A 19,100-nucleotide genomic window follows, 5' to 3' on the forward strand; every position below is an offset into this window, starting at 1 on the left:
GTTCAACCCTGGCATTCCTGTGCAACTTTTTTCTCTGGTAATACAAAGCAGTTATATACCTTAGAAATGATGCAAAAGGAGCATTTCACTGGCCGGCACAGGTGGAGCCCAGAAAAGTGCTTTTTAATAGCGCTTCGTATTCTATATCGTAATTAAAATTTAACAAATGCTCTTTTAGTCTTTGATGATTGGAGTACGAATAAGCTAAATGGCACATTAGAAGATTTCAAAGGAGTTAAGAATTTGAGGCTTTAAGAGAGGATCTTGACTCTTTCGTGTGAGTGTACCATCAGAACCCATACTGATTGGTGCACTAGAGCTGCAAATCAAAGTTTCACGAGCTAGTGTTCACAACTGGGCTGGGGTTAGAATTCATTTTGTCCAAATAATCACTGAACTAAGAATTCATTTTGTCTAAATAATCACTGAACTAAGGGCTGCTTATTATGAATTAAATTAAAGAGGTCAAGATAGTATGATGAAGCTCATTATTAACTAAACCCTTAAAACCATTAACGGCTGGGCCTCATTAAATGTCAAGGTCTAATTAAAGGCTGGCATGGCATACCTAACTTAATCTCCTATATGATTAACTAGTCCAATTTATCTGGATTTTATTCTGAGCTAAAAGGTTGTTTTTTTACATTTGGAACTTTCTTATACAAAGTTGATGTTAGATTAAGGGGTCTAGATGCTACCAAGACAGTAACTTTTGAGCAATCAGCATTATCTTAAGAATAAGTTACAAACAATTTAAATATAATCACTTCACTATGAATGGAAAAAATATTTCGGTTGCTTAGAGTGAAATACAAGAGAAAATGGGGTAAACTTTTAAAATATTTATTCTTTAATCAGCAGTAAAACAAATAAACACTGAAATGTAGGTTATTTTAAGTGAGCATGTACTGTATATCCGTTAGTGACATCTTGTATATAGCTTGAGTGGTGGATCCTCTGCCTCGTAAGGAAGGCATTAAGAGAGAAAAATTTTCAAATCTAAATGGGAACAGTCTGAGGAACTTTCACTGCATTTGAGCTAAAAATTTATCCTTAATGATCTATAACTTTGAGTAATTTTTAAGGATAGAGGGTCTGATGACATACAGAGACTTACCCATAGTAACTTATTTGGATATCTTTACCAAAATTTATATACTTAGAGATTAGATACTTCCTCGGCAGAGCTCTTCCATAATCACCACCTTTGAGAAGTGTTTATTCAAAATTAACATTTTAACTTCACTGCCTTCAATACAATATTTTTTATTAATTAAAAGTGAATGCCATAGATGTTTCAAGCCTACATTGAATGAGGCTATATTGTCAAACAAAATTTGATTAAACTGAAAAACATACTGAAGTATACTTAAAAGACTTCTTACAGAAATTTATTCTATTCCATCCAAAGCATAGATAATTCTCATCATTATATAGATAACAAGACGTATCATTGAATGCCTATTCCCGTAGTATCAGATAGGGTACTATCTCAAACACCAGAGGTTTGAAGGTCTGAGCTAAAATTAAAAAAAGGCAAAACCTATGTAAATGGAAAACTTATTCACAGCCTTTTCTGTATTTCCCATGTAAAAAGGAAACACAAAACTTGGTAAAGGTAATCACAAATGTCAATTTAATCCAAGGATGAAGCATAGAGCAGTGGGCTATTAGCTGAGCAAAACTGAAAAGACTAAATTTTAGCAAACAAACTTCCTCCATGAGGTAACAAAGAAGGTCAGTCATGAAAAAAAGTTGAAAATAGAAACCCAAGTGGAGTGGTTGGAATATGACCTTTTATTCCCAGGTAACAGTGCAAGAATGCATGGCTGGTTAATGGGGTCTTTAGTCTGCCCGAAGTCACCTTCGATGCTCGGTGCAGGTAAATGGGGAGAATGGGAGTGAGAAGTTGACCTGCAACAACCTCTTGATGCTTCTCTCCTTCAATTCCCAAGTGACTTAGATTGTTTTGAGCTAAAGGAATCAGTAAGGTTATTTATACTGTACACTGTACATTCCATTTTTAATAAAAAAAAAAATTGTACAGTTTTTATTCAAAAAGGGGGGTTGCCTTTGGAGGGAATTCCTGATGAATGAAATATCCTTACCTCTATTAGAAATTGTGGACGTCTTCACATATTAAACACATGTAAAAATAAGACAGGACTGCTGTAAACTACAGTCTCCTTGGTTCTCAGTGGGAAACATTTCATTAAAAAGCAATTATTAATATAAAATTACCAATACTGGCCAGAGGCTGACTAACTACACTAGGTAAATGACAAATGCTAGAGAAAATTTATTTCTTATTTAACTAATTATTTTACCCTTTGTTTTTTATCATTGTCGTTATCAAATCATTTTCTCATCACTCTAATTGGCCTGTAATCCAAAAGAGAATTATTAAATATAAAACTTACCCGCTGGTTATATAATGGCTAAAGTCCCTGACGCTTCGGCAGGAAATTCAAAATCTCGTGCGCAGCTTAGCGCAGATATGCGAGGTGTACCCCAGCGCCCTCGCGGTACAACAGGTAGAACTATACTCAACCAATTCAGATTTTCTCTGCCGCCATAGCTGGCTGTACTATTGGAAATTCTCTCTCGTTTTCTTACTCTGTTTGGACGTTATTTGGTGATGTATTAACGTTTTTGAGTTTTGGCTTTCGCATATTTGTTTTATTTGATCTGTGATCACGTATTTATCTTAAAAGGTAGGGTTAGAAGGTTTTTCAACCTATTTTAATCCTCACGAAAGCATAGGGGCAAAATGTAAACATTTCGGCCATTGATGACGTCACAGCCTTTTCCGTAAGCTAAAAGTCTGTCTTGCTTTTTACAAAGAATATAAGTGAATATGCTTTTAGAGTATTAAGTTATAAATTAGATTTAAAGAATTATTTTGAGAAAATTTTATCCTTTTAATAGTTTTCTTTAGATAATCTTCGATCTGTTTGCAAAGATTAACTAGCGTTCAGTTTATTTTTGTTACGCAGTAGTCAGTATCGTTACGATGTTACAATGTATTGTAGCGATTTCATGAATAGTACTTTCTTCTTACTTCTCAAGTTTTAAGTTGTACTATATAAAAGGAACATTTTATTTTTCAATTAATTGGTTCTTTTAGTATTTTTTCCTTAGTCAGAGATTAAAGGAAGTTACAGTTCAGTTATTTTATACGATGCAGTATTCTTTACAATCGTCGTAGCGCACGATTCTATGTATCATTGTTGCCTTGGTGGTTTTCGGAATACTAAAATTGTTCGTATATTTTTTGTAGATGTTCCAATGATGCGAGTGATGATTCGTCTTTTATTGGAACTCCCTAATTTAAGGGTTTATTTTAATTTATAAATATTATATTTATTAAGGTAATATTTGATATTTAATATTTTGTTACATTTATATGGGATTCGGTACTTTTGCTTTCCCATTCAAACAATTGTCCAGTGACAGAATTATAAGTCTCTCCCTACGGAGTTCATTTCGTTTGAGAGAGCGTATACTGTACTTTGGTTTTCAGGTAATTATGAAACTATCTTTGTGCCAAAAAATAAAGTGCACAATTTTTTAGTGATAAATTTTGCAGTGAATTTTATTCAGTGGAGAGTGCTTCTATTCGGACCTGTCGTTATCCTAGCCTTAGACCTCTGTCGAGCTCCCGGACCCAGGGGAGAAGTTAAGTCGAACGGCGAAAGGAATCGAGAGGGTAACCAGGCGTTACAGTCTTTTTAGACCCAAACTGAAGTCCTCTCGAGCGTTTTCTGTCGATCACCAGAGCGCTCACCCTCGCTATAGATAAAGCGAGGTATTAGTGTTTTCAAAGGCGCTAAGCTGAAAACAAAATTAGATTCGTTCGGCGTGTGTTACGTTTCATGCAGCGCAGACACAGTGCCGCCATCTCCACCTGATGGGTGACGTCTCTCGACAGTGGCAAGCGCTTTGGTTCGACGAAGATAATGCTGAATACGTTTTGCCTAAGGTTGATCCTTGATCTTTGCAGTTAGGCATGAAACAGCATCTATCTTCGTTTATGCAGTCTTTTCAGCCTGCCATTAACAGTGCGGTTGGGTTTCTCGATTCCGGTCTTTGACACGGTGAGGACTCGTTGTCGCACAGGCGGCCTACCAACCGCAATGTTCAATGGTGGGAGAAAGAGGATGCTTCACTTCGATTACCTACTCAACGCAAACCGACTGCTCATAGCGCCTAGTATCAGTCTATACAGACGCGCCGATGTTCGCCAGGCAGCAGAGTCGGCGAAGCGTCATCGGAACGGTGCGGAAACGGAAACGGAATGTCGACGGAATGGAGCGAAGCGCCATGTCAGTGTGGACGCTTCAGTATCAGTGTGGACGCTTCAGTGTCAGTGTGGACGCTTCAGTGTCAGTGTGGACGCTTCAGCGTCAGGGTGGAAGCTTCAGCGTCAGTGTGGATGCTTTCAGTATCAATATGGACACTTCAGCATCAGTATGGACGCTTCAGCGCCAGTGTGGAGGCTTCAGCGTCAGTGTGGATGCTTCAGCCTCAGTGTGGACGCTTCAACGCCAGTGTGGACGCTTCAGCATCAGTGTGGACGCTTCGCTACCTATGACAATAGACTTTGATGTCTTCCTGACCATGACTGTCTAGTGTTGAGTTATTGTTGCTCCAGGCACTATATTAAGAAATAAATCTTAACTAGAAAGATATTATATTTTCGGACCAAGGCCTGCTGGGCTAACTCTTGGTTGGGAGAACTAGAATTAAAACCTCTTAAGTATTGAGGTCTGAATTCAGAATCATAAGGAGTGGATTCCTAAGAATCAAGACTTCTCTTCCTAGGATAGAGATTGTAAAAGGAAGGGAATAACTTTCAGAAACTCATGAGAATTTTTCTAAAAAGTTTCCCTCATAGTTTTCGCTAGTTGAGTTGATGGTGTCGCTATTTATTTTATTTTATTTTTATTACTGGCCCGCTACAACCCTAGTTGGGAAAGCAAGATGCTTTAACCCAAAGGGCTCCTTTAGGGAACAATGGCCCAGTAATTTAATGGTAAAATAAATAAATGAATTAACATTAAATCATTCTCAGAAAAGTAACGAACCTTTCTGTAGAGATTGATACAGCGCTTGCAGCTGCAACAGCAGAAAGGGCATTAAGGCCTTTATGAGAATAGAACGTAAAAGTATATCTCCCACCACGGGCAGATCTTTTTATGATTTAATGTATTATGTTTTTAAACCGCTCTTGTTAGTGACTCGTAAACATAGCGCAATGCTCTGGAGGAGGTGTTTGTTCGTGTTCACCTTGCCCCTAGTCCTATATCTCTTCCTTACGTTCCAACCCTTGGGAGAAGGAAGGTCGGTAGGCTGAGGTTCTTCGCGGACCTTGTGCATTAAATGTTTGTTCCGCCGAGCGATATTGTTGATGCAGTCCAAGACGTTTTTTCTCCACTTTGGAATGATGAAGTAATGCTCTTTTCTTCGCCTATGATTGGCGAGCTATGACATCACAACCCTGTGACATAGTATCTTAAAAAGAGCGAAGTTGGAATGTCTTGAAGCGATCAGTTCGTCATCGCTATGGTATCATGGATCTTGTAACTGTTTTCTGCGTATTAGAATGCAGTTCCCGGACGAGAATGACGTTCTACGTTTTTCCTGTCTACCAGACTAGGAAGTTAATCGTCATGTATGCACGTGAACAGAACTTACCCTTGCAGCAGACGTGTTTTGATGCTTAAACAGGAAGCAATCGAATTTGTTTTTTCTTACGCAAGAGAAGCGGAAGTCAGACAAGTCACATACAATCCTAGCTCTTCCTCTGGAATCTGATGCACTTTCAGGGAGGAAAGACTTTGTCCTCATCAAAGGACGCAAAACCTATACTTGGTAGTCACCAATCAATATGTCCAAGACCTTTCAGGAGTCGTATGTTTTCTATTAACTTATCCTGCAGTATCTAATGTTCGCCGGAAGTTTTTTTCCTTTCGGAAGAAGGCGACGTGTCGGCACCAGAATCGTGTAAGACTCTCAGTTCTTCGGAAAGGTGCTCAGTTTGCTTCTGTTCACACTTCTTCTCCTCCCCCAGTTTGGGGAAAGGTCTATTACTTTCTTCTGAGGTCTAGCGACTACTGTTGACGGTATCTCACGGCATTGGATACGTTCAGTTCGCACACAAGGCGCGCTTGAAATGTCATAGGGACTCTCCCAGGTCGTTCACAGGACTGCGGTTGATGTTCTCTCCCGGCCTTCGACCATGCTTGAGTTGGCGCACTCGCTACCCCGTGAGTGTAGATTTGGTCTGAGCTAAAAGAGGTCTATTTCATCTGTGTTTAGCATTTACGATTCTCGGGGGGAGAAAATTTTCTCCTAATGAGTCTAAGGACTACCGTAGAAGGAGTGGTTTTCCGATTAGTGTCAGAAGGCATAGTTCTCCTATGCTTAGTAACGCTTCCTTGCAGAGATATGCTCGTGTTACGAGAAGCGTTAGAGCGGGTGCTTGTAGCAGTCTGGTCTCTCTCTTACGGCAGACGTCACGCAGACACAGACGCAAGTTTTGGTCTCTCCCTCACGCAGTCACAGACACAGACGCCAGTCTGGTCGTATGTTGGACGCTGACAGTCAAAGTTAATCCTTTCAACAAGTTGTCCCATTTTCGCAGTCTGCGGGACGCGCGACTATCACTCATGCAGACATATGCTACACGCGGACAACTCTCGGCAATCAGTTCTGTCTTTCCGTCAATGACCGGACGCGATGCTGTCGTGTCCACTCAGCACGCTGTAGATTTACAACAAGCGGGACACACACAGAGCGCTGTATCCACACGACAAGGTGAACGCATACAGCACGCTGACACCTTACGGCAATGCAAGCACATGTGACATTATGGTCGCGTGCTAGACGCATACAGTCAAGTCTTTTTTCTCACAGCAGTATAAACAGACTATTGTCTCTCCTTCGCGTCTCTCTGGCCTCGCAGCTAACGCTCCCTCGTGTCAAGCTTTGGCTTTAAGTTTGTTGAACACTCGCTGATTACACACGATCAGGTCTTAACCTCACAGCATGAGGTTCCCGTTGTTGATGCTTCTTTTCAACAAGCCTAGCTTTAATATCGGTTTCTTGCGATCGATATGGACGCGTTTTGGGAGGCGGTTCTAGGTCCCGATTCTCTCTCACTACATGTTGAGTGTAGACAGCATGCTGGAACCATACTGGACTCATGCTGGGACCATGCTGGGTGCATGCTGGAAGCATGTCTTTAGTCCTTTTCCCCGTGTCAGGATCACGAACGTTTTATGTTAAACCATCAAGCTTTAGGTCTAGCTTCCTCCAGTATTTCAGAAAACCCCTAAGACTAGAGGGTTGTTCGAATGAGACAGCTGAGGCTTTCGCTTGTACAAAGGACATTTGCCTCAAGGTTTTCCAACCCAATTAGAGTGTTTTATGGAGTGGTGTAGAGCTAGAGCCGGCTCTTCATTTGGTAACTCTAACACAAGTGGCCTATTTTTTCTTAGACCTTAGAAGAAAACACATTTTCTTTCCTCCTCGACCATCAAAAGGTACAGGAGTATGCGGGCGGGCATCTGTCTTCAAACCGCAGAAGATTGGATCTATCAAATAGAGACCTTATAGATCTTCTCGGATCATTTGAGAGGACTTGGAGGCGTTAGTAAGATGCACCAGCCTGAAATTTAGGGTTCGTTTGTGGAGTTTCGCGGTAGTGACAGATCCGATCCTTTACACTTGGTTTCTTTTTAAGGCCTAACTTTGGAGACTTTCTGAGTAAGTCTACCATACTTGAGAGTCAGTAAAGTTCACTCTTTTAGCTAGAACATGGACTTCACATTGGTTAAGCCATAGGTACCTTGCAACCTGGATTCTTGGTCATTAACAAACATCTTTTTCATCCATAGCCTAAATCCTTCGGGATCACTATCCTCTCGAATTTGGTTTGTGATGGGCTGAGAAGAGTTTTTTGCCCGATAAAAACGATGAAGTTTTATCGGGACAAGAACAAAGAAGTTAAGAGTCTATTCATGACTCTTGGGTGCACGGTCAAGAAGCCTGTGCTATCCATGTCTAAAACACTCTTATCATCTCGTATAGGCTTTGATTACAAAGGTTCTTTCACACGGTTGGGTGACAGATCATAAGATGTTGAAAGAGTAAAGACTCACGAAGTTAGAGCTGTAGAAACTTCTGTAACTTTTAAACTAAACTGTTTTCTGCAAGGCATCGCGTATACAGCCTTGTGAAGGGGTAATCCAGTATTCGCTTTGCATTACTTTTACCGTATCCAGTCTCTTTATGAAGACGTCTACGTTTTGGGATCACTTGTAACAACGAGTGCAGTAGTAGGTGAAACATCCTCCACTACATTTCCCTAAATTCCTAGTACCCCTGTTCTTCTTTTGGAACTGTTATATATATATATATTTTTATGATTGTACGTGAAGATTGGTCGGCAATATTTCGCAATCTTTGACCTAGTCAGGTGGTTATTCTGTTCCTAGAGAGTGCCCGGAACAAGGGTATTAGTTGAGGTCCTGTCATGTTATAGGTGGTTGTACCGTTTGACAGCTCCTAGAGATCATCAGCCCCGAGTGGATCACTGGATCTCCTAAGGATAGCAGACAAAATGAGGCAGAGCATTGCTGTCAGCTTCCTTATCAGGTTAGAGCCGCTTAAGTTGTTTATGTAACTCTTAAGTGAATTTCCAATTATGCAGCGGTCTCTGACCCGCCACCAATGGGTGTCAATCAGCCATTATATAACCAGCGGGTAAGTTTTATATTTAAAAATAATATTTTCATAATAAAATAAATTTTTTAATATACTTACCCGCTGATTATATAAGTTTTAGACCCACCCTCCTCCCCTCTAGAGACCATGGGGCATGGAAAATCTGAATTGGTTGAGTATAGTTCTACCTATTGTACCGCAAGGGCGCTGGGGTACACCTGGCATATCTGCGCTAAGCTGCGCACGAGATTTTGAATTTCCTGCCGAGGCGTCAGGGACTTTAGCCATTACATAACCAGCGGGTAAGTATATTCAAAATTTTATTTTATTATGAAAATATCATGTTTAATGTCCATGCATATACCTAGTTCACAATTCTAAAGTCATGAGATTTCATTCCTATTTTTTTTTTTTCAGTCCGTCTGGTTGTACCTTCTGGGGAAAGGAGACATGGTCTAGAAAAAAGAAGATACTTTGGCAATTAGGTACTCTAGTAGGTGCTCCTCTAGGTATAGGCTTGGTGGCTGGTCTTGCTGTGCCTGCTATGATTATAGGTAAGTACATACTCTACATACATTTTTGGAGACCATATTTCTCACTACTATACAGTGTATACTGTACTACAACATTGTTTTAAAATTTGAATGTAACTGGGCAGATAGTTTTTATTAATGATCCAATGCTTACAGGAAGGATTTTATTCCCAGTACTTTAATCTTTGGTTTCCCGCGGGGTTTTTTTAATCTTCATTGTCCATTCTTTAGATTGATTTAAATCTGATAAGAAATTGAGGGGAAATAAAGGTAAGCACAGTATGAGTTATGGTTGATGGTCAAGCAGATGTTGCAGGGAGAGTGTGGGTGACTTTTATACAGCCACCAGTTAAGGTTAGGAAACACGAGTATTAACAAAAATTTATGTAAAGCAATGGACATTTATCACTAAGCATTTTAATACTTTATTATGTTAAATTTTTTATCCAGCTTTTGTCATTTACAATAAGCGGAGTCCTGAATCAACACACTAGAATTAAATCTGGATGAGCGTGTGTTATTTTTAACACAATAAAACCTCCTTATCCGATGATTCAACTACAGTATATACTGTTGAACTATTGATATCTTTATAAAAAAAACATTCGCTGGACTGCAGCTGCTAAACTGGAAGCACCAGGCAGAAATTCTGAACCATGTGCTATGACATCAGCACTCGGTATATGAGGCTGTTGGCCCAAATGATAAAAGGTTTCTCTCATTCGTCTGTCTTTTCTATTTCCTTTTCATCTCTGTTATTCATGCATTTTTAGTTCTGTTCGTATCTGTCTAGTTAATTCCTTATAGTTGTTCCCTTCCTTAATCCACATTATCCTCATTCCATATTTCTTTTTTTCTTTTTTGAGGCTAAAGTGCTGTGTGTTCTCCAAAGACTTGACTGGGAAAGGCTAGAAGAAGAAATTCAATACAACATAATTACCAAGAAATATTGTTTCCCCTGCTCTGGTGCCAGTGTATCAGTGTGTAAAGCATGGACTTAGTGTGTATAGGGAAGACCTGCAAGTTCAAGCTCATTTGAACTTGCTACAGTACTTCAATAGCTGAAAATCATCTGCTAAGAGTGACGTCATGCGAGGCGTCCTAGGAGGGAACTATCCTCCCAGTTATCGCCACAAACTCACACCACAATGAACCCTCAACCACCATTCACAATCTGTTTTGTATGTAAAAAAGATCAGTCTCATCATTGAGTCTTCAAGAACAGTATTAAGTTAGTACACAAATTCCTTAGAGATCACATAGCACTTAAATCATCAAAAAGGAGTGTTGTTGTAGGAAAAACTTATTTTTAGGGGTGGTGCTGTGGGGTCTTCAAAACCCTCCCCTTTCCCTAACATCGCGCAGGAGAGTTAAGTGTTATTTGTTTAGCTTTGATCGTGAATGGTGGTTGAGGGTTTCATTGTGATGCAGTTAAGAGGTGATAATTGGGAGGATGGTTCCTTTCCAGGCCTCAGTGCTTGACATTATTCATAGCAGAAGATTTTCTGCCACTAAAGTTCTTTGACAAATTTTAACCAGAGTGAACTTGCAGGGCTCCCCTCTACACCGAGTTCTTGCTTTGCAAATTGATGCACGGACCCTAGAGCAGGGAAAACAATATTTCTTTGGTAATTGTTATATTGGATTATCTGTTCTAACCTTTCACAGGAAAGTCTTTGGAGATCGCACAGCACCTCCCCAAAATTAAGATTCCTATGCGGATACAAACCATCGTTCTTTGTGTATGGAGTATGTTTCAACACCAAAGCTAGATGGCCATTGAATTGTTTAATGAGCAGTTAAGCGACAGGTGGGAGCGAGGGCGAGGAGCCTGAGCCCTTACATGTGATAGTCTCTTCACATATGTTTTCAGCCACCTCAAGTACGGACATACCAAAGCACCCTCAAGTGACCTTTTCCTTTTCTTTCAGGAAGTGGACATTGGCTGTTGATTGTTATTGTGAAGCATGGCACTTTTGTGGGAGTATGGACTTTACATCCAATGCTTTTTTTAAACCAAATAAATCAACACCGTCTCTGTGCTCTTGCTAGGGGCATGGTTGTTCTCAGTCATTCCAATGTACCGAGTGTAGGTCTTGGCCTCCTTGTGGTGGCAGACGTATGCTTTGTTGGGGGGAAATAAGATAGCATTGCTTCTTCCTTCCACTCAACGGGGACATGTGCTTTCACTGCTCCTGCACTTACTCCTCTGGTTCATTCCCTGGGAAGTGTGGCAGGAGCAAGGAAGCTCTCAGACCTACGTTGGCAAGTTTTCTGGTTCTAGTGTTGTGTGGAGTTCATCTTGTATTTCCTACACCCCATCGGAGATTGCAGGTTTTTCTACATTTGTGCAGCTGCTGGTGACTGTGACCTAATGGGATTTGGCCTCCTTAGGTCTTTCAGGTAGATTCCTCCATTGCCAGTATCTTCTTGGTTATGTCAGTAGTTAGGGGCTTGTCCGAGTTCTGGCAATGTCTGTAGTAGCTCCTCCTCCCTAGGGGCCCCGGTGCTTAATGACATTTCCCCTGGTGCTGTGGCAGTGTCCCATGCATGTCTCTCACCTAGTCATTCCTGCCCTCCCCTTCCCCTGTGCTTCACCATGACCTTTGTGGCTAGGGGGGATAGGGGTGGCATCTGGACTAACGCTTCTTTGCAAGTGTGACTTCCCTCCGCGTGATAGTATTCCCCATCATTGCGGTTTGTATTGGAGCAACTCCTATGGTTCTTCCCATTGGAAAACGTTGTCGTCTGGGATTCTCAGAATTTGATGTCTCTGCTTGTAGAACCTGAGTGGATGGTTGTAAAGAGGAAGAAATGTGCCCATTCTTCTTCCTCCTCCGACTCCTCTTCCTTGGCATCCTCTTTGGCTTCTGACTCTGTCACTTCTAAGATTAAGGCATAGAGGAAGAAGTTGAGGCAGGCTTGTCAGCAGTAGTCATAGGGAAGCGCTCCTTTTGACATCATCTCTCTTAGAAGTGGTGGACGGCACCAGAGTAGCTCCTGATCCCATGGGGGCCAACGACCCTGTATTTGGCCCCTGGGACGATGCACCGAGGCTGGGGCTGTGAACCTGTTTTGCAGTTTTGAGCCTCTGCCCAATGGGGCTGGACTCTTGTTCCCAACTACCCCGGTAGCCAAGCATCAGGCTTGTTTACGGCTCCGTTTTTAGGCCTCCCGGGAACAATGACCTGGTGGAGTGACCCTATTGGACATCCGGTAACCAAACAGGACTAATGTTACGGCTCTGTGATTAGCCATGTTCACATCTTGTGTGCCCGTGGAATTTTGCAAACTTGATTTTTTGTTATTTATGTTTTTATGTTGTGTATCATATTAAATATAAAGAAAACTACTGTACTAAATATTTTTGTTTGTGTACAAAGAGAGAGAGAGAGAGAGAGAGAGAGAGAGAGAGAGAGAGAGAGAGAGAGAGAGAGAGAGAGAGAGAGAGAGAGAGAGAGAGAGAGAGACGCCTGCCTTACCTTATTACCTTATTCTATGTTTGGAGTGTGAGGCACCTCGTATATCCACTAGAGAGTTGCTAATGCATCTTCCCGTGTATTTTGCATCTTCCAGTTTTGGATGGTCTGGGATGCATCATAAGTATTTATCGAGTTTTTTCTTAAACACATCTACGCTCACTCCTCAAATGTTTCTTAGATGAGCTGGCAGGGCATTAAATAGTCGCTGCATTATCGATGCTGGTGCGTAGTGGATTAATGTCCTGTGCGCCTTCCTTAGTCTTCCTGGTATAATTTTTGGCACTATTAATCTACCTCGGCTTGCTCTTTCTGATATTTTTAGCTCCATGATGTTTTCACTAATTCCTTCTATTTGCTTCCATGCTTGTATTATCATGTAGCATTCTCTTCTCCTTTCTAGACTGTATAATTTTAAAAATTGCAGTCTTTCCCAGTAGTCAAGGTCCTTAACTTATTCTATTCTAGCAGTTTAGGACCTATGTACACTCTCTATTTGTGCAATATCCTTTTGGTAGTGTGGGTACCATATCACATTGCAGTACTCGAGTGTACTACATACACAAGTTTTGTAAAGCATAATCATGTGTTCAGCTTTTCTTGTTTTAAAGTGTCTGAATAACATTCCCATTTTTGCTTTACATTTAGCCAACAGTGTTGCTATTTGGTCGTTACATAACATATTCCTATTTAACATTACACCAAGGTCTTTAATTGCTTCCTTGTTTGGAGAGAGAGAGAGAGAGAGAGAGAGAGAGAGAGAGAGAGAGAGAGAGAGAGAGAGAGAGAGATTAATTGATTTATTCCTACTATATAGTAATATGTACTATATAGTAATACGGCAGCGTGACCTTGAGATCAGCTGATGCCAACCGAAAGTAAATCAAAAGTATTTGTTGGTTATTGGTATGCTCAAGAAATTGAAAATTAAAATATAAACATGCTTTAATAAACCACAATTAAACACAGTAATGTCTAATGAAATATAAAGGCTTAATATTGAACTAGAATACTGTATGAAGCTTTAAAAATGAACCACCCGCATGTGATTGCGAGAGCGAGCACACACATACGCACAGAGAAAGAACTACAACGATTTCGCATTACTGTATACCTAATGATTAGATGAACTGTATGGAAACAGATTTCCTGTAACATATTGGCATTGATGTAATACTCATCATGAAGATATTTCTAATAAGTTGAGAAATTAAAAAAAAAAAAAAAAAAGATATATGCCATACGTATGTACGCCATATTTTGATATGGTAGGTAGCGGCACTTTCAGATAAGCTGATCATAATCAAAGGTAAACAAAATTTTCAGTACTTCTTGATTGTAAAATGCTTCCAAAATTAATAAATAGAATACAAAAATGCATTGATAGAGCATATGATATCCCATGAAACAAGAAAATGGAATAACGATAGACAGTAAGAAAATATTGATAAAATATGATCCAGATGATTGCCGAATCATAACACATCGTAATAAATCTACAGAAACTTCACTTTTCTAGTTCGACATATGACGAACTCGACTTACAACGCATCTCTCAGTCCCTATCTCCGTCGTAAGTCGGCGACTACCTGTATATGAAATCTATCTACTTCCAGAAACTTCCAAAACTGAGGTCTGGAAGCGTGGGGGACCTGGCAAGGCGCCAGAGCTACCAAGTATTGCTCTCTTGTGCGTATACACGCAGTACGAGAGACAAACTCTCAGTTAGCTAGCTCCTCCCACCCTTTGTCTCCGAAATAAAAAAAAACTATATCCTATCAATAGGTTTTTCGCAAAAATTCCAAAGCACATGGTACAGCGTATTCTCTCTCTAACATGGTGCAATACCTTATAAAATATAAAAGAACATTAAACAAGCCCTTGTTCATATCGTGTATGATCCCATAACACTCAAACTGATGACTTAAGACTTTGTAATAAGGAATACAATGAAATTAACGACGTAAGTCTTTTGTAATTTACATAATAAGGTTGAATCTACACAAGGAGAACTCATCTTAAGAGCTGGCTAACCTTTCTTCAATGCACAAATAAAATATGAATAAAATCATTATTTAACTAGTGTATTTACTCTACAGTAGACCAGTTTCGTAAGATAGCTCTCCCCAAAAAAGATTATTTTTTCTTGGCTTGAATCCGTCGATTCAGCCCAAGATAAATAATCTGCATCCACGTTAACTTTACCTGAGATATGCTTTACATTAATACAATATGGTTGCGAACATGATGACCACCTAGTTAACCTATGTTTATTCTTTTTTAGCTTATTCACAAAAGTTAAAGGATTATGATCCGAATACTGTACATTGTAATCTCTTCAGTTTGTGGTCGATTTACATAGACCCCGAACTTGTTTATTGCTCTGACTAATGCTAGTAGTTCCTTTTCAGCTTTTGAGTAGGCTCGCTAATGCTTCTTCAGCTTCGTTGACATAAAACACACAGAATGAATAATTCCTTCCTTGTCATCTTGCAATAAGACAGCTCCAATCCCGTAGTCTGACGCATCCACTTGGATAAGGAGTTTCTTGTTGAAATCAGTGGCTCACAGTATCAGTTTCGAAGTTAATATGGCCTTTATCCTGTCGAAGGATTCCTGGCACTTGCTGGTCCATACAAATTTTTTCTTAGGGCTAGTCAAATCCACCAAGGGAGCGACTACAGCCGAAAAGTTCAGGCAAAAACGTCGGTCTAATCTTGCCATCCCAAAAAAGAGTTGTAATTGCTTCCTCGTTGTGGGGGTGATGCTTTCCTTATTCCCTTGACGTAAGCGGCTACCCGCGGAATTCGTCTTCTTCCTACTTCAAATCCCAAGTACCGAACTGTTGCCTTTCCAAATTCGCTCTTCTCTACATTAATCATCAGGTATGCTCCTCGCAGCTTTTGAAATACTTTCTTCAGAATTCGGAGATGTTCTTCCCAGGTCGAAGAATTTACCACAATATCGTCGAGATATACGCCTACTCCTATCATTCCTAGAGGGTTATCCATCACACGTTGAAAAGTAGCGGAGGCGTTCATTAGCCCAAATGGCATGACAGTGTATTGATATAACCCAAACGGGGTTATAAAAGCTAATAATAATTTTGCGTTGTCCAAAGAAATTTGATAGTAGCCCTTTAACAAGTTGATCTTGGAGATGAACCTCGCTCGTCCAATATTGTCGAATAGTTGGTTGATGAGTGGCAATGGATAATTATCGGCCACACTGATCGAATTTAAATTTTGGTAGTCTGTACACATCCTAAAAGATCCGTCCGGTTTTTTCATAAGCAAGCATGGAGAACTGTAAGGGCTAGAACTTTGTTCGGCTAATTTGTTTCGTAACAAGTAGTTCACTTCTTTTCTCATGACTTTTCGGTGATACGGCAACAGTCGATAGGCCCGTTGTTTAAATGGCCTTTCTGTTATTTTGAGGTGTTTCTCGTGCTTCGTCAGGTTGGTTCGTTTCCGGACGTCCGAGACAATTTCAGGAAAACTTTTAATTAATCGGCTTAATTCTTCTTGTTGCTCCTGGTCCAAATGAGTGAATTTCTCTCCCATACTGTATTCCGAATGATAGACGATTTATTCACTTTGCTTACTGCCCCTACCTCATATCCGTTGTCATCTTCCGTGGATGGTATGGTTTGTGTCATACATACTTGTGAAGCTTCGGTCTTGTTTTCGCTCAGGTAGGGTTTCAGTAGGTTGATGTAGTGTACTTTCCTTTGACTTTTCCTTCGTCCTGGGGTTTTGATAACGTAGATCAGGTCACTGATCTTCTCAAAAATCTTGAATGGTCTTTGAAATTTGTTAATGAGTGGGAATTTCCTTATTGGCAGGAAAACCAGTACCTGTTGTCCTATCAAAAACTGTCTGTCCTTACTTTTCATATTGAACCTTTTCTTCATTTTTCCTTGACTTGTCTTGAGGTTTTCTAGTGAAAATTTCCTTATCTCGCCAATCCTTTTCCTCAAGTTCTTGACATATTCTCCATCTGTTTCCTCTCGATCCTTCCATTTTTCTGCTAACATTTTAATCGGTCCTCGTACTTCTCGTCCAAATACCATTTAATTCGGGCTACATCCCATAATTTATTGATAACAAACACGTACCTCGAATAACATCAACGGTAGTCCGATGTCCCATTCATTCCCCGTTTCGTTGCTGAACTTCATTAACATACTTTTTAAAGTTTGATGAAACCTCTTTAATGCACATATTGTGTCTGAATGATGAGCAGTTGATTGTTGTTGTTTTACATCCAACAGTTTCATTACATCCTGAAATAATGATTTCCGGTGTACTAAACATAGTAAAAAAGTCTAGTAACTTCTCGGCGATTATTTTGGCACTAATGTTCCCGACAGGTATGGCTTCTGGGTATCTCGTTGCTGGACAAATCAAGGTTAAAATATATTCGTGACCTTTTTTCGTCCTTGGTAAAGGTCCTACAATATCAATCATTACCTTGCTGAAGGGTTCTCGCACTTCTACTGGGTGTAAGGGAGCTTTCTTAGTGTGTTCGTTCAGCTTTCCAGCCATTTGATATACGTGACATGCACAGGAAAACTGGCTCATGTGCGTATGCATGCCAGGCCAGAAAAATGGATTTTGTTCAAAGGGAAAAATCTATTTTTGGGTGAGATGGCCATGTCATCCTGATGGAAGGGTTCCTATAGGTAACCTTCTAAGGGATATTTGCTACAGTGATACTCCCATAGAATTAAGATCAAAGGTCTCCAGGATTCCAACTCCTGGCACGAGTATCCAATAAAGGATATCGTATGATATCAGGGGACGTATTTTTAGATACGACACAGGGCAATCTTCACCCCAAATAGATTTAACATTTCTATGTAAGGGGGAAGAGTGGCAAAAAGGAAGGGGTGCCGTTCTAGGTACCCGGTGGATCCCCTTTCCTACTACTACTGTGACACCATTCCTATTCTTGTAGCCTGCTAAGAATGTGTGTGCTCTCCCTTAGCCCAGTGTTTTCTCAAATTTTGTAATTTTTCTCATCATGCAATCAACAACATCTTCCTCGTCTGGAAAGTTGAGTATTCAATCTTTCTTAGGCGTAATTTTGGTCTCACTTTTCACGGTTAAATTCATTTCTTTAAGTGTGTTTTGGTGAGCATTGCCGATGCCGGAGGCAGCCATTTAATGACTGCTGTCGCCCCTTATATGATCGTATATTATCTAGATAGTCTGGCGACCCTTTCCAGGCTTTACGCTAATATGTTAGCTATTTAGGCAATTTATTTAAGATGTGATATTGCATGCATGAATTTTAACTTTTTAAGTTATTATTTGACTTTATTTTAACGTATTCGTGCTGGAGCCCCAGTGGTACTCGATCACCTTTGCCCGGGGCTCCTACCGGAGCAGAATTAACTTTGTTATGTCTTTTGGTTAGCACTATCAGGTACTAACCTACTGCCGGAAGTCTACTGAATATAATTATAAAGTAGCACAGTATATATGTTTTCTAACATATCCTGTGTTCCCTATCGCAGACGATTATAGAGACCACAATCTTTTATTGAGGTAGAGTAATTCCTCAACACCCAGATGGTTTTCCTTGATCATCTGGGATTTACAATACCCGATTTGTATTAATACAGTATTACAGGTGGATGAGGTTGGTATAAATTAATTACTAACACCAACTCTAGTTTCTAGAGTTTCTCTCCCTTGTATATCTGCCGATATGTCTCCCCTTCGGTATTCCCAAGGATATTGGCGGGTCTATGCTTCCTCATTAGCAACCCATCCTTAAGATAATAACAGGTCAGAGACTGTTGTGCCTCCATCTCGTCCATCTCACGGTACAGTAACTCTGTTAACGTTGCATCCTTCCGTTGCAATCCTGTTACCCTTTTCCTACTCACTTGTCCTACTTCTAACATTGAATTTTCTATTTCTTCCAAGTCCATTTTTTCTTTGTGCTCTTGTCCGCTCGTCTGTTGTTCCTCTTCGCTCGGGAATCCTCTTCTTTGGAAAACAAATCCTCCAAGTTTATTGTTCCTTTGTCTTTCTTTTACAGCAGCCATATATATATATATATATATATATATATATATATATATATATATATATATATATATATATATATATATATATATATATATATATATATATATATATATTTTTGGGCTCAAGCCATGTCGTCCTGATGGAAGTTCCTCTAAGGTAGCTTCCTAGGGTATATTACAACTACGGCGATATTCCCAGAGAATTTACCTTAAGGTACCCAGAATTCTAACTCCTGGAGCGAATATCCCTAAAAAAGACCTCAGGGATATCGTAAATATCAGCGGACGTATTCTTGACACGCCACATGGCAATCTGTA

The 19,100-nt window shown here is 40.0% G+C and overlaps 1 protein-coding gene across 5 annotated transcripts in view; it reads left to right on the plus strand.

Moving 5' to 3' along the window:
• The window catches only part of LOC137652693 (E3 ubiquitin-protein ligase RNF19B-like), a 305,828-nt gene that overhangs the window by 193,151 nt on the left and 93,577 nt on the right, over positions 1-19,100 (plus strand). For all 5 annotated transcript variants that reach the window (XM_068386125.1, XM_068386099.1, XM_068386105.1 and 2 more), the window contains exon 8: positions 9,148-9,284. In XM_068386125.1, the coding sequence (XP_068242226.1) occupies positions 9,148-9,284 (137 nt within the window). The remainder of the gene's footprint in view (positions 1-9,147; positions 9,285-19,100) is intronic.

The sequence above is a fragment of the Palaemon carinicauda genome, chromosome 1 (genome assembly GCF_036898095.1).
Source record: "Palaemon carinicauda isolate YSFRI2023 chromosome 1, ASM3689809v2, whole genome shotgun sequence".
Lineage (NCBI taxonomy): Eukaryota > Metazoa > Arthropoda > Malacostraca > Decapoda > Palaemonidae > Palaemon > Palaemon carinicauda.